Source organism: Tyto alba, unplaced genomic scaffold (assembly GCF_018691265.1).
Source record: "Tyto alba isolate M040663 unplaced genomic scaffold, T.alba_DEE_v4.0 Super-Scaffold_1, whole genome shotgun sequence".
In the NCBI taxonomy this organism is placed as follows: domain Eukaryota; kingdom Metazoa; phylum Chordata; class Aves; order Strigiformes; family Tytonidae; genus Tyto; species Tyto alba.
Window position 1 is genome coordinate 5,704,867 of NW_024881261.1, and position 25,054 is coordinate 5,729,920.

The 25,054-nt window shown below is 39.6% G+C and overlaps 2 protein-coding genes across 7 annotated transcripts in view; both read left to right on the plus strand.

Moving 5' to 3' along the window:
* The first annotated feature begins 7,817 nt into the window (after positions 1-7,817).
* On the plus strand, positions 7,818-18,849 carry NSMCE4A (NSE4 homolog A, SMC5-SMC6 complex component). Of its 3 annotated transcripts, XM_032988760.2 has the most exons (11): positions 7,818-8,238; positions 9,465-9,545; positions 10,138-10,268; positions 11,340-11,491; positions 13,438-13,537; positions 14,821-14,911; positions 15,403-15,497; positions 16,281-16,329; positions 17,022-17,110; positions 17,676-17,767; positions 18,298-18,849. In XM_032988760.2, exons 1-10 carry the CDS (start codon positions 7,953-7,955, stop codon positions 17,757-17,759), a joined length of 1,158 nt encoding a protein of 385 aa, XP_032844651.2. In that variant the 5' UTR covers positions 7,818-7,952; the 3' UTR covers positions 17,760-17,767; positions 18,298-18,849. The 3 variants fall into 3 exon arrangements, 2 of the variants coding, with proteins under 2 accessions (XP_032844651.2, XP_042648134.1); XR_006165286.1 differs by lacking the exon at positions 17,022-17,110; XM_042792200.1 differs by lacking the exons at positions 16,281-16,329; positions 18,298-18,849 and having other exon boundaries at positions 17,676-17,770.
* A 280-nt stretch (positions 18,850-19,129) lies between these two features.
* ATE1 (arginyltransferase 1) overlaps positions 19,130-25,054 on the plus strand; it is an 84,885-nt gene continuing 78,960 nt past the window's right edge. For 3 of the 4 annotated variants that reach the window (XM_032988667.2, XM_032988668.2, XM_032988670.2), the window contains exons 1-5: positions 19,428-19,650; positions 20,663-20,726; positions 21,638-21,700; positions 22,411-22,514; positions 23,309-23,581. In XM_032988667.2, the coding sequence (XP_032844558.2) occupies positions 19,548-19,650; positions 20,663-20,726; positions 21,638-21,700; positions 22,411-22,514; positions 23,309-23,581 (607 nt within the window). In that variant the 5' untranslated portion in view covers positions 19,428-19,547. Of the gene's footprint in view, positions 19,257-19,427; positions 19,651-20,662; positions 20,727-21,637; positions 21,701-22,410; positions 22,515-23,308; positions 23,582-25,054 lie in introns of those variants that run through there. The other variant, XM_042787589.1, reaches the window with a different exon arrangement.

The following is a 25,054-nucleotide window of genomic DNA, read 5'->3' on the forward strand; positions in this document are numbered from 1 at the left end:
GAACACTATGCCGGATAGCTATGAAGTGTAAGGAATCTGACCCAGGGAGCTGTAGGGCTGTGACACATCAGTTCTTCACAGGAATTCTCAGTTGCTGGATGAGAATAACACGAGAGAGGACCTGTCCACTGCGTGCAGACTGCTGTTGCTGTTGTTGTTAGTATATTCTGCTTAAGGCAGTGAGACCAGTGCCCTGACACACCAATGTAACTGGAATGTTACCCTCTGGCTTTTCACTCCAGGACTATAATTACTAAGTATCAGGCTGTCTCTCTCACCTGACTAACTTAGTAAGCGAATGTTGGGAAAATCAATTAGTTTAGCATGTGATAAATGCATACAACCACAACACAGCTAAAAGCGATAGCTGCCTGAAGAAAGCCATTGCAAGTGAGCACTGCTCCGCATATTTCATGAGGAGCGATTTGCTGGAGTTCAAAATAAACATCCCAAGTCTGGGAATGCTAGTAGATTACCTGTCAGGAGGGAGAGAAGGAAAAAGAAGTCTCCTGCCTCTGTTCCAGTCTTCATTCCCGTGCCTGCACTCAGTCTTCTCTTGCCCATGTGGTCAGAAAAGAGGGAAAGCAGCTCGTCTCATCTCACGATGGATAAGATGCAACTTTCAGCCCACTTGTTTGGATGTAGTGGTTGAAGTTACAGCGTTACATCTGTGAGCCCTTCAAGGAAAAAAAACATGCCACTTCAGTATAGAGTTGTCTTAACTATAAACCCCCAAAGCACGTGTCACTGGAATAGGAAACCCACACCAGTCATAGAAATTACTTTTAAGTAGAGCTTGTTTTCAGTTACATGGTACTTTTGGAAAATCCTCCCTTGGAATAGATTATTTCAGAGAGGAAAAAACTATGTCTTTCATAATAGGTTGTAAGTTACAGGCCTTTCAACACATGCAGTAAAAATATATTCACATTAGCACAAGATATGAAGAAATGATGGCTGTGATAGAGTTAAACTCACCACAGAAGTGCTTAAGTTTAAGTGGCTTGCATGGTGTTGGCAATGTCTAGTAGGCAATAATTTGTAGAGATTTCTGTAAAGAAAAGTGAATACCTATGAATTTTCTGGGAATACATAAATTATTGGCATATTAAAATTTCAATGTCCAAAAAATTGCCATGCAATTATGCAAAATATGGGCACAAATCTACTGAGCACTAATTGGCTTTTTCTTTGGCAAAAATCTGACATTGTTCTGCATTTGCTTTTAATTCCTTTGTGCCTCCATTAGAAATGTACTGGATGGACCACCAAGGCAGCCGTTGTCTGGCTATTCTCCACTCTGAGGCATCATTAATGTATGTATATATTTCCTGCTCCTTCTAGCAAAGTTGTTTGGTTTTTTTTTTTTTTTTTTTTTTTTTTTTTTTTTTTTTTAGTTTTCCTAAACTAAATTGCTGTTTGATTGTAGGGAAAAAGTGGAAGCTTTTAAGCACTTTAGTTTCCATCAGCATGACTTCCACATGTTGCCGTAGCAACCTTGTGTCAATCTTTCATTTAATGAAACCTTCCAAGTCATTAAAGAGTTCCTGGTGTCAATGAGGGTTTGATTCTGCCAGGGTTTTTCCCTTGACATCCCACCAAATTGGGCCCCAGGTTTTTCTTAGTGTTCTATTAATAATTGCTCTTTCTTATTCCTCTGAAAATACTTTCTTAGGCTGGCACAATATGTACTGTGATTTGACGGGCTGTAATCTAATCTACTCTTCTGAAAGAATATCTGGTGACAAATTTTTATCTCCCACATGATTATCGGTAAATATGGAAATAAAAGCTACTGCAAGAACCAAGTATATGAACTTACACTTCTAGGTTGCTAAATCTTTTTTTTTTTTTTTTTAAGTTAGCTACACTCGTTAAAAGAAATTCCCCTGATTTGTGTTTGCTTGAAGATCTGGCAACTGAATGGCAATTATCTCAGATGTTTTGTTTATGAAGTTTTCAATTAGTCTACACCCCATTTCAGATTACCACAGTTATCTCTATGTCAGAAACAGCCATCACTGAGCAACAGGTCCTGTGGTGCCATGTTCTTAGACAAATAATTTCTTGCTTTACCTCTGCACCATGAATAGTAGCATTTATATTGGTGTATTAAAGGGAAATGCAAAAATTTTGTGCTTTAATGTCATAGGCAACACTCCTGGGCAGTGACTAAACTGCCTCATTTATAAATATGTCTTTTTCTGTTAATGCCTAGGGACATCTGCTAGCAGATCTGGGGCGTTCATATCAGGAGACAAATCTTCCAGAAATAGACAGACGATTAGATTTGATACTAAATTGAATGATGGTAGATTTGCAGTTTGTTGGCTCTAGGTGAGAGCACCTGCATGCCAGGCAGCTCCCAAGCTCAGATGCACAGCGAACACCCCTGGTAATTCATTTCTCAGCACCGTAAAAATACCTCATTATTGCTCTGTATTTGATGACAATGGAGACTGCTTGTTGTTCGCTGAAATACAGTATCTATGGGAGCTGCTGCGTATCATATGTACGTATACAGTGCCAAGGATTAGAATTTAGCAGGAGATCCTCTGCTAAATGCCAGAAACTTTATGTGCATTTCTGCACTCTGAGAGGAGGCAAAAGAGGGAATGGTGGAATTTGCACACAGTGAATCTTTGCTAATAAATTTGAAATATTATTTTGGGATTTCTCTGTGTGAGTCTTCTCATTTCAATGAAAGTGAGGTTTTGCATGTACGCATGTATGAGAACTGAATGAACATCAGATGAAAAAATAGTCTTGGTGAGTAAAACCCATTTGAAAATCTCACAATCAACTAAACACAGACCATTTTCTGAAGTTACTCTTTTCACTGTTGACAATAACAATTGGCATATATGCACAATAATAGTCAGGAAAGTGGAGATCAAATCATCTGGACAAGCAGAACTCTCAAAATAAAAATATAGAGGAATACCTGGCAATATTGCAAGATGTGTAGTTCATATTAAGCATAGTCAGATAATAGTAAAAATTTATAACTCACACTTAAATATGTTAAGACTATATTTGAATCCTGACATCTGGACTCACTGGGAGGAGAAAGTCTGTATACATTAAGGGTATATATGGTAGTTTTTTAATAATATCCTCCTATATTTCAGCTTTTTCTGAAGCCAGGTGTTGTGAGTCAGCTTACAGAAGGCAATGGTATTCTTTTGGAAGGTGAGGTCTGAGACATGAGAAGTGATACTGCATGTGTTGTAAATTAATTTTCAGATAAATAATGTAATTATTTAACAGAGGTGCATAAGAGGCAGAATCTGCTGGTTGCATGATGCCACTTTTGGATTCCTGCTGTTAAACTGTATTTGAGAATCATCTTACTGTACAGTCTGCTCATGTTTTCCTAAGAAAATAATTGTCACTGGGATGCCATATTGCTGTGAATTGGAGGGGAACACTGCTGCAGAATCTCTTGCATAATGCACAATATGCCCTTGCTATAGTGGGGACTGGTAAGAGTTCCTCACAACCTGTCCTATAGCCTGAAACACTGGTTTTGGCCCTCATTCTTCTGCTCTTCTGTACCTTTCACTGCCTGTATCAGGAACCTGCTGCACACAGTGCCACTACAGCACAGATCACAAACTGTTCACTTGATAAGATAGTTTATGGACAACAGTTACAGCAAGAGCTGGAAATACAGGAACTAGTTATTGCACAATTTAGGCACTTCTTCCCACTGAAACCAACGGGAGTCAAGAATGTAGACATCTTTGTAGATCTAAGGCAGGCCTGCAGAACACATGTACCTACCTACATGCATGATAATCGGTGTGGGCACAATGGCTCAGTGTCACCCTCCAGCTGTGAGACAGCACACTGAGGGTTCTGCTGGATGACACTTTCACCCCTGAAATTCTGTCCTGCAAAAAGGTGAAGTTGTTATACCTTTGCCCTCAGTGCTCCCAGATTCGGTTTCTCCAGATGACCCAGGATGATGTGGTACTTGGTTGTGCTGTCTGAAACTGCCGGTCTGTTCTCTGCAACAAGAAGATGGAAAAGGGATTAGGTGTCATGAGAGCATCCACCTTCTCTATCACACATAGCTGCTTGGTGTGAGCTGTGACAGACTGGTCCACACGACAAGCAGCAGTAGGCTTTTCCTCTCACTCCTACCACTCCCAAGTGATGTGTGTAGCTTCAGTGAAAGAGGTTTTTGTGATGAAACTGAAAACTGAATTCAGATTAAACTCCACTAATCTCAGTGGTTTTATTTCACTTATAAATACAAGCTATTATAGGAATGTGACAATAATTGCTGAAATCCTTTTATAGTGCACAATATTCTTGTTAAAAGTGAATTTATACGCTGCATGGTATTTGTTGTACTCCTGTGCTTGTTGGTGTTTAATTTTTGGTTAATTTGGGCTGCCTCTTTAGGAACGCTTTTTGCTGCAGTATTGTATATCTGGGACAAAGAGCAGTCTGTGGGATATTTTGCTCTTGTAACCAATGAGCAAAAGGCCCTGCCTGTCTAAGCACCAAGAAAGGTCAAACACAGATTTCAAGAAAGTAAGCATCATCTTCAAAAACACAAGATTAGTGTTTGTATGAGTCTGGATACAACAGGATTTCCTCAGCAAGGTATTGAACCTTTCACCTCATATTGAACCTTTTACTTTGCCTCTTACTCAGCTCAGCATTTCTCATTTTGTACTGTCTTACAAAGTCTTTGGAATAGGAAATATTTCCTACTGTGTGTTTGTGTACTGCATTGTACAATGGGCCCTAGTCTTGTTTGGACCCTTTCTGGAGACCTTCTGTGTTAGGGTACAAAAGCATCTTAATCATAATGAATTTGCAAGGCAAATTTGACAGCACTCTACTGTTCACACAAAGTATAAGAATAGAAAATTGTTCAAGAGTCCAAACTATAATTCAATAACTTTGTACTGAAAAATGAAACATTTGAAACATATATTTTGATAGATAGCTCATGCAGAGTTACAGTCTGTAGTCCAGCAGAATTACTGGTTTGGGGAAGACAACGTAATTTCATGACTTTATACCAACTTAGTCTGATCTATGAAGATGTTTTAGGACACCTGCTAAAAATACTCTAATAAAACAGAGCAATAATGAGAGCAACACCATAGTTTAAATCACATAATGAAGTACTGAGTGTTATGTATTTATATGTTGCAGGATTCATTTGAACTTGAAAATTAAGCAGAGAACGCTGCAAATAAATTCCTAGATTCCTTGCAATTAAAAGGTATGATTTTTAAGAAGTCATTAGGAAAACTCATAGAAATTAACTTTTAATGTACTGCCTTGTTATTCTAATCATATATTATAATAAACCCCTTATATGGATAACTTGACATTATATTAAGTGACATCTGTTGTCTTTGAAACAATGTATTTGGTTAAAATCATCCCTTAAGTTAGCTTTGTTGGAGGCAATGGATTCACATGAGGAATTCATTTTGATGGGCAATATCTTTGCATGGATCAGAGCTTTTGAAAACTTGTAAAAAGTTTCATATTAATTGTGCCAACCTGCCGTAAGTTGTGCATTTAGTTTTTGCCTCAAGTTTCACAAGTATGTCAAGTTCTCAGGAGAAACCAACACATGTCTGGATTAATGCTCGTCTAAATTATGATGGTGTATGAAAATTTGGAGTTGACTGACATGAACTATGAAGGAAATAAGGTTGTTTTTGGGGACTTCAGGGGATGGAAATCCCTGCTATTGAATGTGTTCTTGTAAAAAATCTGGGATTCATCAATGCCCATAACAACACATTTTAGATGTTAATGATTTGGCTTCTTAATAAAATTACTTCTATTTTCTGCTAAAATTACAGAATACTTCATCCCAATGCCTTTTCTGTAATAGAAAACATACTTCATCCTGTATCAATAACATGAAAGATTCCCAAATTTGAAAATTCCTAGAATGCTGGTGTTCATTATACCTAAAATGGCTTTTTTTTCTAACTTGTTATATGATTATGTTCTATGCATTAACTGTGAAAGAAGAGTCAGTTGGAAGATGTAGTCTTGCATCTGTGAATCTTGTGTAAGAGAACTTGCTTTAGAATCAATACAAAATTGGACTTAGAATTATCCGGCTGTTGATGAGGCTACTTCTTTTTGTCTCTCTGGCTGCTTTACCAGACCATTTCCAGCCTACTGAAGCCCTCAAGAAGTCACTATGAAAGTGTGAAGGTTCTGAACCCTTGCCTCCCATTTCACAATTGACTGAAGTTGTAAAAACTTCTAGGCAATCCTGTCACTGTGTTTGAACACTACATAACATACTGAAGCAGAGAGCATATGTTACTCTAACATCATAACCTCGGTGATTAAGGGGAATTACATGCTGTAACCAGGAAAGCAGGAATTAAGCTTTTAGCCTGTATGGCTGTTTTGAATTTCTTACAGATTGTAGCAACATGGTATTATTACATATTCTTCTAATTCTCTTTTCATCAGAATCTTGTACAAACTCTATACTCACAATTGAAATAGATTGTTAATGATTGTTTTATCTGATTAGTGTGATAACATAAACCAAAAGTCTACTTCATGGAACTCTTAAAAGTAGAATCATCAGGATATCAGAAATAATCATTCAGCACACTTCCTGAACTACTGATATTTTTAGAACAGTGCTACTACTTATGATGGACAATGAGAAAATAGGGGCAATGAAAGACGTTACTCAGCCTACTGCTCCAAATTAGAAGCCGGATCCATGATTACACTAAACTCAGTGACACTGGAACTGGGAAACAAATAGAGAGGAGAAACTGTGTATTCATTTTTTTTTTTTTTTTTTCAGTCTGTAATATAAAACGCTCACCATGAAATGACGATTTGAATGTTGCTGGATTTTTCAGACGTGTAATGCTTTGTTGTGGATAATCTTAAAATGTTGAAGATATATTTCTTCCTGGTAAATTAGCAATACCTATTCTTACATCTAACTCTGCTTTAACTTTGTTGCTTTTTGAATAAACAATGCCACTGGTCATGGTTAACTAATTTAGGAGTCTATTCCACTTGAAAGTGTGCATTTGTTACTTTGTTTGTCAGAGCAGATCCCTGCTTGGTGATAAATCTATACATTTGTATGGAAATATATGTATTAGAGATGCTCAGTCGAGTACATCATCCCTTTGTCTCCAATTTTCACTTCTCCTGCTCCTCAGATGTTACAGAAGCTTAAAAGTAGGTGAAAGATTTGTTACCATCGGGCTCACCAGTACCTTCCCACTCCTTAATAGAAGCAAAAGTTCTAGGACTCGACTTTTTAAAAGCAGATAAAAGCAGAAAAATTGGCTAATGCAAGAAGAGTCACGCCTCGGATGTGTGTGAGCGGACCTGTCGGGGATTTCTCTGCAATGACTGGTTTAGGTGCGATTTATTTCGGGGTGAGGCAAGGAACACCCGCCGGCGAGGCTCCACACCGCCGGGGGGGGCTGCGAACGGCGGGTGGGGGGCGCGAATGTGGGGGCTGAAAAAAGGGGGGGGCTGAGGACGGGGGGGGGCTGAGAACGGGGTGGGGCTGAAAACGAGGGAGCTGTGAACGGAGGGGCTGTGAACGGGGGGGGTTGAAAACGGGGTGGGCTGCGAACTAGGGTCTGAGGACGGGGAGGGGCTGCGAACGATGTCCGTCCCAGCCGCCCCGTCCCCTCAGCGCGGGGCTGCCCCCGGCGGCAGCCGCCCTCAGCGCTGACCCTTCCCGCCCGCGCACGCTGAGGCGGCAAGGCCCGGCCCGGCCCCGCCCCGCCCCGCCCCCTCCCATCTACGCGTGTTTGGCCCTTCCGGGCCACCGTCGCGACCGGTAACGGCGTCGCCGCGGCCTTTGGCGCCTTCCGCGGGGCCGGGCTGCCCGGGGGGCGGCGGCGGCGGCGGCGGCGGCGGCGGCTGCGGCGGCTGCTGCTGAAGGCCCGGGGTGCCGACCCGCCATGGCGGAGGCGAGCGGAACCCGCGATTTCTCTTTCTCGCTGAGCTCGGGCGGGGAGCGCGGCCGCCACTCGCTGCCGTCCACCTCGGACGATGGCGCCATGCCTCAGCACAAGTCGCCCCGGCTGTCGGGCCGCCGGCGCCCGCCCGCCTCCCGGGAGGAGGGAGAGGAGCCGGAGGCGGTGGGCGAGCTGCTCCGGCGGTCGGAGAGCGCCGTGGGCTCCGGCGATGAGCGCAGCAGGAGGGTGATCCGCAACCAGTACCGGGAGCTCATCTACAGCGTGCAGCGTAAGCCCGGGGAGGGGGGGGGAGGCCTCTGCCCAGCCCCGCGGGTTGTCCCCCTCAGCGCCCCGGGGGACTGAGGGGGGGGCTGGGGGCGCAGGCCAGGGCCGGCGTTTCGGTGTCAGGCTGGTAGCATCGCCTCGGCTTTGGAGGAACGCTTCAAGCTTTCGCGGGAGCTGCGGGTTCCTTGGACTGCTGAAGTTGTTGATCCTGTGATCAGATGGAAATTTACCTCCCTGGAAGGATTTAAGGATTTGCATGACCAGGGCATAGCAAGGTTACGAGGGATTTACCTCCGTGTAATCTCTGCGACTGCTTTGATGCAGAGGAACTCTCAGCTTTGGACTTGGACATGTGCTGAAAGCCTTTGCGTTCATGGTGCTTGAGCTTTAATTTGAAATTGCAGGTACCGGTGCCTGCTTGGACCAGAAAGTTATTCTTAGGCTTTCCAGAAAGCACTATGGGATTTTTAGCATCTCTCTAGATAGGTGTGTCAGTGGTTCTCCCATCTATGTTTGGAGTGTGTAGTTTTTCTCACGAAAGCATAGCAATAGTTGCTTGAGTAAGCACTGCCACATTTAGTGACATGTGCTGTTGGTTGTTCTTTTCATACTTGCTAAATTTGTAGAGCTTGCAGTGCAGCTCGTGGATGTTTATGGAGAAAAACAGCAGTGGTGTCTCAGTGCATTGAATGTGGTGTACATCCTTAAAAGCAGTGCTGTCAGTAGTTGTTCAGAATTGAACATCTGAAAGCCTTGCTAAATCATGTGTAGGCTGTTACGTATAAGTAACTGTTTGACATGGTGATCTTTGGAAGTCAACAAGCATGTATTTTTGGGGATTGGTTTGTTTCTTTCATGAAAATCCTCAATAACTTAAGGGTAAGACAAGTAACATGCAGAAAACTATGGTATCTGGTAGCTGCTTTGACACAGATGTAGGTATTTTACTGGAACCAAGAGGAATCTGGGATCTGCTAACATAATTTCAACCATATAAATCGTATCCCATTGAAGTAAATGGAAAAGTACTACTTCAAACTGAATTAATGCATAAGCATTAATAAAAATGGAGCCTACATAGTCTTGCAGTTGAGGTACTACAACTATGTTCTGTATTTTTGTGTGTGTGGTGGACTATTAACCAGCCAGTTTTGATTAAGGTCAAAGTATGTATTTCTTGATGCTTTTGTATTTAAACAATTTAGGATTTCATTTGTGTCTTCCCCTCAGAAAATCGTGAGGATATCCTGAGTTCAAAGAGTAACAGACTGACAGAAGCTTTGGAAGAAGCCAATAAACTGTTCAGTGGAGGTAAAGCACATTCTGTGGTCCTTATTAGAGGTGTTTGCTCGACAGCTGTCCAAGTGTCAGGCTTGTGGTTAGAAACAAAAGAGGGCAAGATAGTGAAGCTAAGGTCCAAGTAGATTATCAAAATTACTAAAGTATAACATGAAATAGATATATTTAGTTGAAGAAGACTTATCTGAATAAGTTGATATGGGAAAATAAATATCACTACTTTAGTGTTTGTTTGCACTTAGAAATACTCCTTGCTTTATCCTGACTCTGTAGAACAACGTATGTCAGTAGTACATCTGAAGGGTAGTAGTGTAGAGGGGTTTATTTCACTTGGAGAGATGGAAAGCTTGTCAATGAAAAATGCATCCTATTCTTTAAGATAATGTGTTAATCTTCCATGCTTGCCTTTGTCAGTGTCATCTCCTTTTCTCTCTCTTTTTTTCAAAAATGCAAGTATTACAAGGCTTGTGTAAGTAAGTGTGTTAGAGGTCATTGCAGTGAAATGATTTACAAAGCTCTATACCCAGGATAGTCTGTATGCTAAATTTTATTATTATATATTTGACAATTTAATATTATTAACATAAAATCTTTTCTGCAACAGTTTCCTGTGCACGAGAGGCTGCGCTAGATGCCCAGTTTCTTGTCTTGGCATCAAATCTAGGAAAGGAGAAGGCGAATGAATTGCACTCTGAGATGGCAGCATTTGATTCACTAGTATTTGCAGAAGACTTGGTAAGTTTAAGACTCTGAATTTGCCAACAATTTTACTAGAGGTTTGCCCTATTTGTTACAGAATTGTCAAACCAAAGCTTCAGATTCTCAGGCAGTACATGATAGTTCTGATGGAATTTAACACTGTTCCTATGAATTTCTTTGATTAACTTTCTGGTTAGTGTTGTTAATTATTTTAAACTATGTATTAAGCATTTTTAATATACACAGGGGAAAATGAACTTAAAATGCAGACATCTTCCTCCTCTACATTGTTGCATTGCTGCTACTTTGTTCCAGTTCAGTCAGTTTGTGCTCTTAAGATAGTCTTGTGCACTTTTTTCTTTATACTCCCTGTTTTGTAGTTTTCCAGTAGTTAAATAGCTTCTTTATCCTGTTCACTGCTCTATATGTTTTTGGATGGAGATCTCAAGGCCCCATTGTCACTGACATGAAATGGGACTTTGGATTACCTGTCTGCTTTTAAGCTTGACATCTTTGTCTCTTTATACTGTGACTGGGTGAAAGAGTCAGAATAGCTTTGAGGCAGACTTTTTTTTTTCCTTCCCTGAAAGTTCTCTCTTACATTTACAGCAGATTAATAAAGAGTCTGAATTTGGTCAAGTCTAGAGCTTTGCAATGTATATATAAAAAAAACATTAAGTTCAGTTGTTTTGTTGAAAATTTTTCCTGGGGAAGTCTGGGTTGGTGGATGCAGGGTTGAGCCAAATAAGTTGCTTTATGGTATTTGAGGAGCTAAACTTCCTGGAAGTGTGTGGTGTTTAGAAACTGTGAGACATCTTAGCTTTATAATGCAATTTAATTCATGCTTTGCTACTTCATACATCATTGAAATTCTGTTGGAATACAGGCAGTTTTATTTACCTATATCTTTTTTTCATTGCTTGCATAACACAATGTGAGTGTATGAGTTTTTCTATTTTCACAGTATCTTCAGGAAAGTCAAGGTTCTTATACAGTGATAGTAAATATTCTTGCAGGACAAACACCATAATACATTATTTCACCATTAATGTATCTACTGATCTTTCTCTAAGTGAATTCTCAGTGTGGCTTTTTTTTCTTTTGTAGCTAACCTTCATGGGTATAAATCGCATAGAAGTAGAAGAAAATAGTAATGATTCTGAGGGCATTTCAGGTGGCTATTTACCTAGTAATGCCTGGCATAAACTGGGAGAAGAAACAGAAAAGTACTTCAGAAGAGCACCTTCTTTTCACTATATGTAAGTTTATTTAAGGGAATAGTATATACTGCAGCACAAGCTAATGGCCTTAATTGATTTTTATCTTTAATGCCTTGGGCTTGAATAGCGTAATCTCGGGTCAGAGTGTCAACAAGAACTTCTGTCTGGTCTCTGTTCTTATGGTACAGTGAACTCCTTGTCTCCAAAACATTTCATAATATTTCTCTGATTCTGATTTGGCTTGGCTACAAAACAATATCAATTGTATCTAGCAGAGATAGCAAGGCATTCTTGATTTACCTGTTTCAGGACAAAACCAGTAGAAGTGAGCTTCTTTCCTTTAAAAACTGATTCTTCTCCCCCTATACAAGCTGCAGCCAGAATTATGAATAGAGGAACGTTTGTGTGTGTGTGTGGGGTTTTTGTGTGTGTTTTTTTTTTTTTTTTTTTTTCCAGACAGTTATGGAAGGTCTGTCCATCAGGCTCTATATATTTTACTTGATTGTATTATCATGAAGAGACCAACAGTTTTTCTTGTATGTCTTGTGTTAATGGGTTGTGCTTTAGAATCTGGCTTTCGGGCTCTGCCTTTAGAAAAAATCACCTGATTACTGGCAAGCGGCCTTATGTAGAATCAGTGTCATCTCTCCTTATGCGTAGGCAGCCCATTTAGCAGGAGCCTTTTTAGCTGCTGTCAAATGACCCTTAGTCACCTGGTTTATAGAAAACACTCCAATTTAAATGTCTCAAAGTCAGCCTACAATAGCAGGATCTAGTTCAATTATTAACAGTAGAGCTGATAGAGTATTAATCAGTTGTCAATGATTTTACATTTGTTCCACCCTTCTAAGTATCACAGTAATTGTAAGAGAGTTGCTGAATATAGAAATTTGATTATATAGTATCTGCTATTTAATGTTGGATAGCTAATTGAGATTTGCAAACTTATGTTTGCACTTTCAAGCTGTAAGTTCTAAGCGATAACTATCTTTCCAGTAATTTTTATGGTTTTAACACAAAGCTGACTGCCAGAAAGACTTTTTTTCTTATTAGTTGCATTTTGACATCTTAAGTAATAATGGGCTTTTGATGGAGGTTGTGTGAGTGTTTGCAGAGTGTTAAATAATGAAGTGTAGTTCTCAGTTTAGGAAAAAAACCTAATTATTTCTGACTCCATCTATTCTTATCTGAGGCCCGAGTTATTTTTTTTTTCGTGTTCAGTGTGTGATTTCTGCAATTGAGCAGTTGCAGCTCACCCAAGATAGGGAAAAATATGTGCTGCAGAATTTTTGGATATCTGCTGAACTAATTTGAATTGAGTCTCAATTCACACTCTCTCCTTTAGGCATCTAACTTGGTGGAGACTCAAGGCAACCAAAGTTAGGAGCCTAAGTTCCTTATATAGTCAATGGAGAGAGGTAAGCACTTCAAGAAAGTGCCTAAATCTAGTACGTATATTACGCTCACGTTGTTTATTGAGAAACTTTGGATCTCTTCTTGGTGTACTGAATGTTCTATTGATTGACTATATTTTAAAAATCTGTGACTTTTTTTTTTTTTTTATTAAAAAAACATATTTCAAACCTGGACTTACCGAAATTAAGCGATAGATGAAAAAGATAAATATTGTATGGAGAGAGTTTTCAGGCAGAAAAGTTTGTAATAAATTCAAATGGAGATATTGGAGGATATGAACCATATACTCTGTTTCATTTCTTAAATAGTTTTAAGAAAAGTAGATTTAAAGTTTTCAGTTTTAAAAAAAGTTGGAATAATTGAATCAAATTTTATACATCTGTTGATAATTCTGGTATGAGGTTGCCAACATATATTAGGAGCAACTTTTGGGGATGGTTGTTTGCAGAAATCTCTAAATGTGATGAGGCTTTATTTTTAGTTATCAGTCATTACTTTGCTCTTTTATTAGGAGATCAACTGCTCAGTAAAACTTATTTCCATATATATGTTCTTTCTGTTTTGGTCAGGTTGGGATCTTTCAAGTCTGATCCACCTATACCAAGGCAACGGATTGAGCGGCAGAAAAAGGCTACAGGAGGAGAAGAAAAACGGGCAATGCCGGCTCAGGTTCGTGAAGTGTCATCTATATTAACCATTTGTTATGGCATTGTTATTACAAGTGAATTTTAAATCTTTCTGTTCATGTTGTTTTGGGTTTTGTAGTTATGAACTGTGTAATTCTAATACTTCATTATTACGCTTCTTGATTTGTTTTGTGTGGACTGCAGTATTTCACTGTGTGGAAGTGGGATTTGCGGACTGATTTTTTTTTTTTTTTTTTTTTTTTTTTCTTCCTTCCCAAGTTCAGATTAAGCTCTGATGCTAGTTGCTTTGGAAGGAAACAAAAAAGAAGCTTGTTTACATTAGCGTGTTTTCAACTTTTACTTAAAGAGTATCTAAGTGTGTGGCATTTGCACAGAAACACGGCTAACAACAGCCACCTAATTAGCTCACTTAACCACTATATTCCCTGTTTTCTGTTTCCCTATTCTTTCTGTCTTACTTTGGCAGAAAGGCAAAAGTCTGAGAACACTCAGAGAGGCTTACATTTGAAACTTGGAAAAAATAAACCATGTTGTGATGGGGAACCTCTGGCTGATAATATCAGTATGCAGAGGCAAAATATTGAGTATGTCTTTTTAAATGGAGCCTTTTTCATAATAATCCAAATAGTGACAGAAGTTATTCTGATATAGTTTGTATTGGGAAGAAGAAGAGCTGGAGGGTTTGAGGCAGTTGCTTCTAGAAGTGTGTGACTGCATTTTGTGGTTAGTTTAGGTGAACACAGGTGATCAGCATCTGTGTTAATCTGTGTTAGATACATAGTTATGTGTGAAAGTTTTCTTTAGCTTGCTTTATTGCAAGGTGGTCAGTGGCAAAGTGTTAGCTAACAGGAACAGCAAATACAAGACAATCCTATCTTTTGACCATGTCAAACTTCATGCCATGATGTGTCTTACACATAAATTGAGGTGCCTTTTCTGAAAAAAGAAGTTAAAGATCTTAATGAACTGCCCTTCTACACTTATTTATAAAGTTCTTCAGTAAACTCACAGACTATGTGCCACTCAGGATAACCTAATTCCGTAGAACTATTGGAAAGGAAGCGTAGCCCTGTAAATGTGGAAAAAACATACAAACTGTGGCCTTTAAGTTTGATAATGCAGGATGGGAATTAGTTCATAAAGCACTTTAAGTTGTCTCACGTTTGCATACATGTGTCTGTAACTGTGCATGTGTGGCAGAAAGAAAAATTTGTCTTTTATGTTATGTGTTCATAAAAGGTCCTTTTCATATTCTTGTCTTACAACAGTGGTTATTTGAGGAGGGACTATGTTTCTTTTTTTCAGTTAAAAAAAATGGAGGAGTCTCATCAGGAAGCTACAGAAAAAGAAGTAGAGAGGATCTTGGGATTATTGCAAACTCATTTTAAAAATGATCGTAAGTATAATTCAATTAAGCTTTTAAAGCATTAATTTGAGAAAATGAATACTCTTAATCTTCTACAATTGGTAGTGGTTGAACTATATTAAAAACAAATTGGTGGAGTTTGCAAGTAAAATACTGAAGGATATATACTGACTATATTTTTTGTGAATACTAATAAGTTGATGTTTGATTGCAGAGTACATTTAAACCCTACCCTCTCATTTTTATTAGAGCATGCCATTTTTTGAAAGGCAGTCAGATGGTCACTGTGTATGTTTGTATGTGGCAAAAGATGAAAGAATATTCTCTAGAAACTTTGTTTCTGCATGTGACTGGGAATTCAGCATTGTAACTGAATTGACATAAACATTCAGTTAGCTTTAGAAAGGAGTACTGACATTCTGAAGTTTGTGCTTACATATATTCACTCTGTGTATACCACCTGTTTTTTTTTGTTTGTTTGTTTGTTTGTTTTTTTAACAAACCCATTTTTGCATCTCTAGCTGATACACCTATTTCCTTCTTTGATCTTGTGATTGATCCAAACTCTTTTGCACGCACTGTGGAAAACATCTTTCATGTGTCCTTCATTATAAGGGTAAGGCATGACATGTTCTTGAAATCTTATTTTAGATATTGGAATTATCTAGAAATATTGATTTGTTATTTTTATAGCTTCAATATTCATTAAGATTTAAATATTAGGAATCCTAATTTGTTTTCTACAAAGTCTGTGATGTTTTGGTAATTGAATAAAAGAGAAAACAGAGTTGACAGACTTAATTTTTTTTTAATTAAATTTTTCTACTACAGTCAGTTTACCAACAAAACAATAGTGAAAATTTTGCTGTCCGTACACTTTTCAGAAAGGGATTCTAGCTCACATTACTTTAGAGCATAGAAGAGTAGCCTTAGGGCACAGAAGAGTTACTGAGGTTTTAGGAAAGTATGTGAATACAGTGTTTATGTTCTTTTCAAATCTGTAGATTTGTGCTTCAAATTATTTATTTAGTCTAATAAGTAAAATTAATTTGAGAAGAGAAAAACTTACAAATATATTTTGACTAAACTCAGGTTTATAGTGAATAGGTGATGTGATTATGAAGGGTCAACTCAAGTATATTTAATGAATAATAATGATTTTTAATAAAACAAATTTTTTGTAATCTAACAGTTACCAACTGTCCTGTATTAGCTGCATTCCTTATTTATAAGTGTTATATTTAAATATTTTTTTCTTATCTGGTATACCAATTAAGATTCTTTATCAATATATTTACCTGTTTACGATTATTTAATACATTAATTGAAAATATGAAATCTCAGTGCATTATCCTAATTAGCTCTAATTTCTGAAACTTTAAATCCTACTGTCTTTTAGGATGGTTTTGCAAGATTAAAGCTGGATGATGATAAATTGCCAATAATAGGTAAAGTCTAGCTTTAAAAGACTGTTACCAGTTTTTGTTACAACATTGAAAAGTAGCTACATCTTATGTGTTCACAAAGTTTTAGATATATTTTTAACTTCAAGAGTAGAGATTCGGAAATATGCAGTAAATATAATTGAAAACATGAAGAGATTTATGAGAGGAACTGGAAGGATTGAGTCTCTTCAAATACCGAAATATGGAAAAAGGCCATTATGCTGATCTATAAAAATTAATTCTATTAATAGAAATAAAAGGTCATCACATTTTCTTTTACATGATATTTCATCTAATAAGTATATGAGCATTGTTACACTTTTGAAAAAAAGATATTTTTATGTGCAAGAAGTTTCTTTTGTCTGAGTTGGGAAGTGCTGCAACTTCAAAACAGTTGAGAAGGAAATGCCATCCTATGTATGAGGTCTTTGGCTTTCATTCCCACTGGATATCAGTGGGATTAAGACTCTGGTGGGATTTCATAAAGGATTAAATACTTGGGTCTTTCTGGGACTCTGAGAAATGTTAGCTCCCACGTTTTTAGGAGGTAAGACTAAAGAAATTCCTTAAGAAGTATGTGGATATTGATAGAGGTGAGCTTAGTGGAGCATGCGTAATTGATTTGCGGTTTGTGTTCATGGAGGAAACTGACTTTATACTTGTGAAGTCTATGAAAGTACTATGTTTTTGAACAGAGCCTTCAAAAGATGAGAGCAGGGAGGATGAGCGTGGTGTTAGAGCACAGAACCAGCTTGTCATATCTCTGACCCATCAAGAATGGAAGGTATAATAGATAATACTTGATATTTTTGATTAATCTTTTTTTCTCTTAAGAATGCATCTAAGAGCTGTACTGCTGTACTCTGCTGAGGATAGGTGTTCCTGTATTATATTATCACTACATTTAATTTTATGGATTCCAGATTAATCACAAATCTAATGAATGCTTTTAACTTCAAGAAAACTGAGAATTGGGATAGCATTTAATCTTTGATCCCTGAAGCCTGGTCAATTTAAGTGCTTTTAAGTTCTGCAGTGACTTGCCTTTACTGTTTTATATGAGGACTGCATAAGTATGCAATCTGTTTCTTCCTTTATATATGATACTTGCTTCTAGAGGGGAAGTTCTCTGTACAGTTTCCTCACTGTTTGTAATAAATCTCAGACAAAAAGTAGTATTTACAACATACAACTCTTCTCCTTTGTTCCTCACTCAGAACATGCAGAAGAAGCTTAGTGATTTGAAATAGTGCTTTAGTGTGAGCAACTTTATTACTTACCTGGTGATAACTGCAATTAAATTGAAATAGCTCAGCTCTTTTAACTGACATACTGTCATCTCTAACCAGGAGATTGTAGAAACGTATGAAATAACAGAACCCATGATTAGCCCTCCTTGTCGTACAAATGAAGATGAAATGGAGATACCTTAATTCTTCACGTAAGTTCTTTTAATAAATCAATTTACATCAGGATACAGTGCATGAGTTCCTCATGCATGTGGAAGTACTGCAGGGCAACTACCCGTGACTTATAGTTCTACATTTATAATCAGGATAACTGCGTAATGTCTGGAATGTTTCTATATACCTCATCTCTTAATGGAACAAAATGTAATCTAGTCTTCTATGCAGTAATTAACTGAAAAAACCCTTTGGTTTTATGTTTGATGGTCAGTTAAGTGATATACTTGAGTTAATTTTTGGATCTTTATACTCGTACTTGGAGTGCAATGCTGTCAAGAATCATAGCTTAGTTTTTGTACTTTTTTTTTTAACCTACTGACAGCTGATGCTGTTAATAGAGGAGTTGGATGAAAGATTTAGGGAAGCATGAAGGGAAGACAGCCTGGTTACTGCTAAAATCATTTAAATGATAGGACTGAACTCTTTCATTGTCGTAGTTGTTTGGTAAGTTGCAAATCTTTATGAATAGTGTCTTATTGTTTTCTCTTTTTTTCTTTTCCCCTAGGTGCCTTAAAGAAAATATTTTTAAATGTTTCCTTCAGAAAATATTTTATATGTATATATTGTAAAATTAAATTTATTTTTTATTGGAATATCTCAACACTTAATATAAGTTGTCTTGTTTGTACCTGTCACAGTTTTTTTTACCATATACTTTCTATTTATTATGGCTTAGTTTACTAGTTTTTAGATGCCAGTAAACTTTATAAAAGCTTTCACAAAAAGGAAGTGCTATCCTTCTTTCATCCTTTGTCTCTCCCCAATAGCAGCCTGCAACTGGCACAGTTAACCATCTCTGCTGTGATAATCTTGTTATCTAGATGATCTTGGGTGCTGCAGAAATTGATACTGTATTTCAGTTTTTACTCTTCTGGAAATCAAGCTCTGAGCTTAGAAATTTGATCTCAAAGATAAAAATTCCTCCTTTTTTATTTCCTCAAGTCCATTGTGTGTATTTGGTTTTGTAATGTAGGCAGGGTAGCTGTTTTAGGCCGTGACATTGTTTTCTTCCAAATAAATAAAGTCTAGCTCCATCTCTATAAAATGCTCTTCGGAAGACCGTTGTCCCTGGAGTTTTTAGGATTTCTTCCTTTCTTTTATCACGAGGCATCTGAGAGGTGGCAGCTACCAAGTGGTCTGCTGTAGGGCTTTTAGCACCCCTGGGAGGGCACGTTTCTAGGGAGCGATAAGCTGTGATCCGGGCCTGAGGGTATGCGAAAACACAGTTTGATCGTATTTGCTCATCCACAAGAGAAGCGAGAGCTGTGCGTTAGCTCAACTCCAGCACCGGGGCTGGTGCGGCCTGGCCGGGGCGCAGCCTGCCTCTCTGTAGGCGGCAGCGGGCGGGGCGGAGCGGAGCGGGGCAGGCGGCCGCCATGCCTGCCGCCGTGGTGGAGTACAAGGGCTGGAAGGAGGGCTATCGCTGCGGCTACTGCGCCTCGGAGCGGGGCAAAGTCTCCGCCGGTAAGCGGGAGGAGGAAGAGGGACGGGGGTGCCGGGGCTCCAGGGCCGGGAGCCGCGCCCGCCCTCACTAAAGATGGGGGGGGGGGGGGCAGCTTGCTGAGGGGGGGGGGGGCGTGTGGGGAAGCCGCTGCAGCAGCCCGTGGTAAACATGGCGGGAGCGCCGCTTCCTGTGGGCGCTGCCCGCGCGCTGCCCGTAGCCAAGATGGCGGCGGCGGGTGCCGTTTCCGGGTGTCTCGGGGAACCGTGTGGGGCGGCGGGCAGGGCGCTGCCCTGAGCTGGGCGAGCGGGGAGATGGCGGCGGGCGGCAACTCTCCGAGCATCGTCGAGTACTTCGGCGGAGAGGATGGCTACCGCTGCGGCTACTGCAAAAACGAGAGCGGCAACCTCTCCCATGGTTCGGCCCGGGGGCAGGGCGGGCGGGCCGCGCCGGTGCTGCCGGAGAAAGGAGGGGGGCTGGAGGCTCGGGCTGCTCCCGCGGGCACCGGCGGGGCTGGGGGAGGCCTGCGAGCGGCGGTTTGGCAGCAGCCCTCGCCCTTTCCGCCGCCGTCCTGCTCTCCGGGAGGTGCCCGCACCCCCCCGGCACTTGGGGCGAAGCGAGACGGGGCCGGGGCCGCCGGAGGCCGCGGGCTCGCTGGGCAGCCTCGCCCCGTCGTCTGGTTTTAGAGGAGTGTTTCTCCAGGCTAAGGGCGAACCGTCAAAAGTAACGGGAAAGCTTTGTAAAGGATGAAATGTTTTAATTAACGCTAAGGATGTAGTTAAGGTCTCGCCCAAAGCGTTCTCTCCTTCTCTGCCTGACCTTCCACTCTCAGCGACTGCCCGGCTTAACCTGCGGATAAGAGCGTGTCTGCCGGGCCAGGCGCGATGGCTCTAAAGCTGTGGCTGGACAAGTTTCTCTTGGGCCAGCTCAGTGGGAAGCGGGCTGTTTTCCTTCTCCTGGTGAGGAGGCGACAGCCCCTGAGCTCAGCTCGGCGCCGTGGGCAGCTGCTCCCCGACGGGCCCTGGGACCCGTCTGTGTCGGCTTCAGCGCTGCTCGGAAGAGGTTCTCTGGCCCAGTGCTCCCGTGCGGTTTTAACAAAACTAAGGAGCAAGTTTTTGTTATTTCGTTGGTGTATCTCTGGGAAGGATAGCAGGTGGAGAGGTGAACTTTTAACTTCTACAGTCAGAGCAGTGTAGTTGATTGCATCCCAAGATTTATGTTGGTTTTGGTTTTTTTTTTTTTTTTTTTACACTTAATTTTTGTGTTGAAATTGGTAATTTATGAAATCTATGAGTATGCCAAATCCTTAAAAGATATCTATTTGAAAGTTGCCATTAGCTACTCAGATTTACAGTAATGTTTTTGTAGAACTTGTATTTTAAAGCATAGCTATGGTCAGTTAAGTGTGTTCCTTCATTACTTATTTCAGGTATGTGGGCACATTCAATGACAGTTCAAGATTACCAGGATCTTATAGACAGAGGATGGCGAAGGTAAATTTAAAAAGAAAATACAAAGCCGTTTTGTCAGTTCAGGTACAATTTAGAATCCAGATTTAAAATTTAGGTCTGTGAAACCAGCTGTATTGGGTCTGTCTGAGAGGGAGTTAATTTTCCCCACAGCTGCTCTCATAGTGCTGTGCTGGGTGTTGGTAGCTACAAAGATGTTGATAACACACCGGTGTGGTGGCTACTCCTGACCAGTGCTCCCACAGCATCAAGGCTGTCTCTCCAGAATCCCCCCTCACCTGTAAACTGGGGAGGGGGGGTGACACAGCTGGGACAGCTGATCAAAGGGCTGTTCCATACTATGTGATGTCTGGCCAGCAATAAAAGCTGAGAGAAAGGAGGAGGGCATGGGGCATTTTTTTATTTATGTTTGTCTTCTGGAGCCTGTGCTGAAACCCTGCTTCCTGGGAAGTGGCCGGACATCACCTGCTGATGGGAATTAGAGAACAAAATCTTCTATTTTCCTTTGCGTTTTCACATGACCTTTGCTTTTGCTTTATTAAACTGTCCTTATCCTGACCCATAAGCCTTTCGTTATAGTCTCTCTCCACTATCCAGTTGAGGAGAAGAGTGATAGAGTGGCTTTGGTGGGCACTTGGTGTCCAGCCAAGGTTAACCCACCACAACAGTTAACTAGTTTCCATAAGTAATTGAAATAGAACCATTTGTCCAGTGCTTTGCAGCATTTTGTAACATTACACGGTGGACCAGGAAAACAATCGGTTATTTTAGAAGGATAGTATTTTAGTATAGCAGTAAAAAGCTGAAGATCTTGCTTGACTTTTGTTATTCATCATCTAATATTTTGATACTATTTTAACCAAAAAAGTCAGTCTTCGATTTATTTTGTAGTATAAGCAACAAAAAAATCAATACATATTTATTATTCTCTTTAGAAGTGGCAAATATGTCTACAAACCCATCATGAATCAAACGTGTTGTCCTCAATACACAATAAGGTAAGAAGCTCAAAATACACTATTGTAAACGATTTGACTGTAACACGTTTGTGTTTAGTGCTTTAAATACATAATACTTGAAAAGATTATCTACTTTTAATGATACTTTGAATGGTAAATACATGCTATTGGGTTTGTGCATAGGCACTTCAGTGGCTCTGTGATGTTTTCCTGTAAGCAATCTGCTAAGGGTGTACCCTTGCCTTTTGCTTCTGGGTTGCAATCAGAGGCAAGAGTCCAGGGATTGCTCTCTTGGTCACTGGTTGCAAGTGACCCAGTATGTCTGTGTCCCACAAACGCTGCTTTAGTAGCTCAAATAAGAGAGGCTGTCAGTTGACTAGGTGTGAATAATTCTAGATGCGCTTTTCGGATGTTAGTAGTTAGAATCAATGCTGTATCTATAAGATGCATAAGTGAAAAATTCTAGTGTATTAGTATCCTAGGAAAGCTTTTTTTACGCAATGCTTGAGGTCACCTTGGCATATTTTAGTGATTATAGTGATATACACACAAAACATGCCGTAAGGAATGAGACAACATAATTTCATTAACTCAAAAGTGTTGATAATATATTTGACCATTTAACATAGGGAAGCTTAAGAAATAATTAGTAAATACATATACAGTGTAATTTTTAAAAGTGGCTCCTTAACAGTGTGTTCTCAAATAATATTTCACAAAATAAATGGTCATATTTTTTTCTTTTTAAGGTGCCAGGCTTTGTGTTTTCAGACTTCCAAATCTCACAAGAAAGTTCTGAAGAAAATGTTGAAATTTCTTTCCAGAGGAGATATTTCAAAAGTAGTGAGTGAAGGTAAGAAATTCTTAGTGTTTGAAAACTAATACTGATGTTTCAAAGGAGGATCAAGTACCTGCTTGAGTGATTGAATGGCTAATATGCTTTGTTATTTGTAAATAGACCCCTTTGTAAAGGTCTGGGTAGGTTGTGTCTTTCCAGTGTGTTTTGAATCAAGAGCACTATGTAGCCAAGAGACCAAATTGTGCAGCTGACTTGTTCTGTTGAAAAATGTGTTTCCTTTCTTTTTGCATAGACCAGCTTATTTTCTTTTTCATCTCTGGGCACATCCTTGCTTTCTAGCTGTGTGCTGTGGAGATTTAGACCATTTTTACCTCTGTCATAAAAGTAATAATCTGGAGAAGACTAAGCAGGACAGTGGATGGCAGGGAAAGGAGGAGTTTTCTTCAGGTGATTGAGCAGTCACACCCCATTTATCCAACACCAAAACCAGCTGTTCTCAGTTGTGATGGAACTTGTTGTGTTGGTTTTGAATCATTATAACTTGCCGTGTGTGTTTGTGTTAGGTTTTTTTGATCTTTTTTTGTTGTTTGTTTGAAGTTATGGCATGAGATTAGTTGAATGCCCCATTGTAGTGGAGAAAATAAAACTGTTCTCATAAATAAGTTGGTGCTGGTAATTCAGGGTCATAAAGGAAGTTTTCTGTTTTCAGACTCTTGCAAACAGTCACTTTATCTGTTGGAAAACAGTTATTGGAAATGAGTTAACTTAATATCAATGTTAATTGTGCAAAGTGTGAGTTGTGGATCTACAGAGAGAAATTCACTCATGCAGTTTTCAATTATTCACAGAAGAGCCTATGGATTCCCACATAGAGGATGTGGTTGTGTGCGATTTTGCATACAAAAGTGAATCTCACATCAGTCAGTCTGAACTGACTCCCCTGAGCGTGGATCACACGGAGAGGGTGGAAAATGAAGATAAGGACACAAGAGAAACAAAAGAAGAGGTGAATGTGCAGAAAGTGGAATCGAGTTCTCTTCAGATACGTGCAGATAATGATACATCAGTCCCTGGAGAACCATCACATTCAGCTAAAATTGTTCATGCACCTCCTAAGCCAGGTAGTCAAATTTCTGGTAGTAATTGGAATATACCATCATGGTTTTGCGTGTTGTTGAGGTTGTTCTTTTTATCTTGCCTAGTAAGTCAATAATTGTTTCTTTTTATTCTCTGTGTTCTTCCCAATTTATGGAATTATAGCATATAAATTGAAAGGTGCTGCTTGTTACTTGTTTGTTTAGTTTTTCCTGACAGTTGCATTCATTTTCATTACATTTTTTTTTTTTTTAAGTTTATTTTCTGTAAGCTATCTAGATTGCATTCAGGTAGATCAAGGTGATTGAATCTCACCAGACATTGGGACCAGTTTCCAGTTTGGGATACTTTTGTATGCAGAATAAGGTGTCCATCCAGCTTTCCCTTTCTTTTGTAGGATGTGCTCATTTGGACTTTATGTCCCTTGACGTATGGTTATTAGAATATCTCAAGTTGAAAGGGACCCATAGAGATCCCTGGTTGTGCAAGACTAAGGGCTGGATACAGCATGAAATCTTTATCCTAAAAAAGGGTAATCTCGCTGTCAGTCATCTGACTAATTTTTTTCATGTGAGAGCTGTTATGGTACCCATTGGTGTGACACGAGAGCCTGGAATCTACATCTGCTTGCAGTGGTGGCAAGCTTTTCACGTAGCTTCTTGTGACAGGGAAGACCGTGTGTCCCAGCTGGTGGGTGATCCTCTGCGTGGGGTGATCATGCAGAGGAGTCCCTGAGGGGAAAAGAAATGCTGGAAACTATTGTTACCAGGACGTGCCTGCAGAGTGCTGCAGGTTGCCATTCCCACAGCTTATCTTGTGTCTTGGCTGTGTTCTTGTGGGACATGGGTGATTTCTGGAAGGAAGATGGTAAGGGGGTGGATGGATTATTGCCAAAATAATTCATCTGACCAACAGCTTGCACTGGAAAAGAATGTAGAATTGTTGACAGGTTCTTTGTGGCCCAGAGGTTGCAGATGAAGCAGCCTTGTCTTACAGATCATGTTTCCAGTTTTGCATAGCCTCTGCAATGGCCTGTTGAGAAGAATAAAGGCTATTTTATGAATCACAATACATGTCAGTTAAAATCCTAGTGGAGACTGGATGCTTAGAGTTGAGATGGCATATTAATTCATAATTTCACTTGCTTATTATGTGTTGTGTCAGTATTTATGAGCATTTCAAAGTACTTTTTCCTTCACAAGGATTTTTGTCTCCTTCTATAGGGTGTCTAATTTCAAGTAAAATACTGTTGTTTTTCCCTTAATGAACACTCATTCCAATTGGATCAGGTTTTCACCAACTTAACAAGGTATTTTGCATCTCAATAAAAAGGAAAGTTTTCAGAAATGCTTGATTAGAAAACCAGTAGTGCTGCATAGAAGCACTACAGTGACATGTTCCTGGAAAACTATTTCAGAATCTTTAAGATTGTATTTTATGTTTGGATTTTATAAAATGCAGACAAAACTTTTATAGCCTGTTTATATTACTTTTTTTTT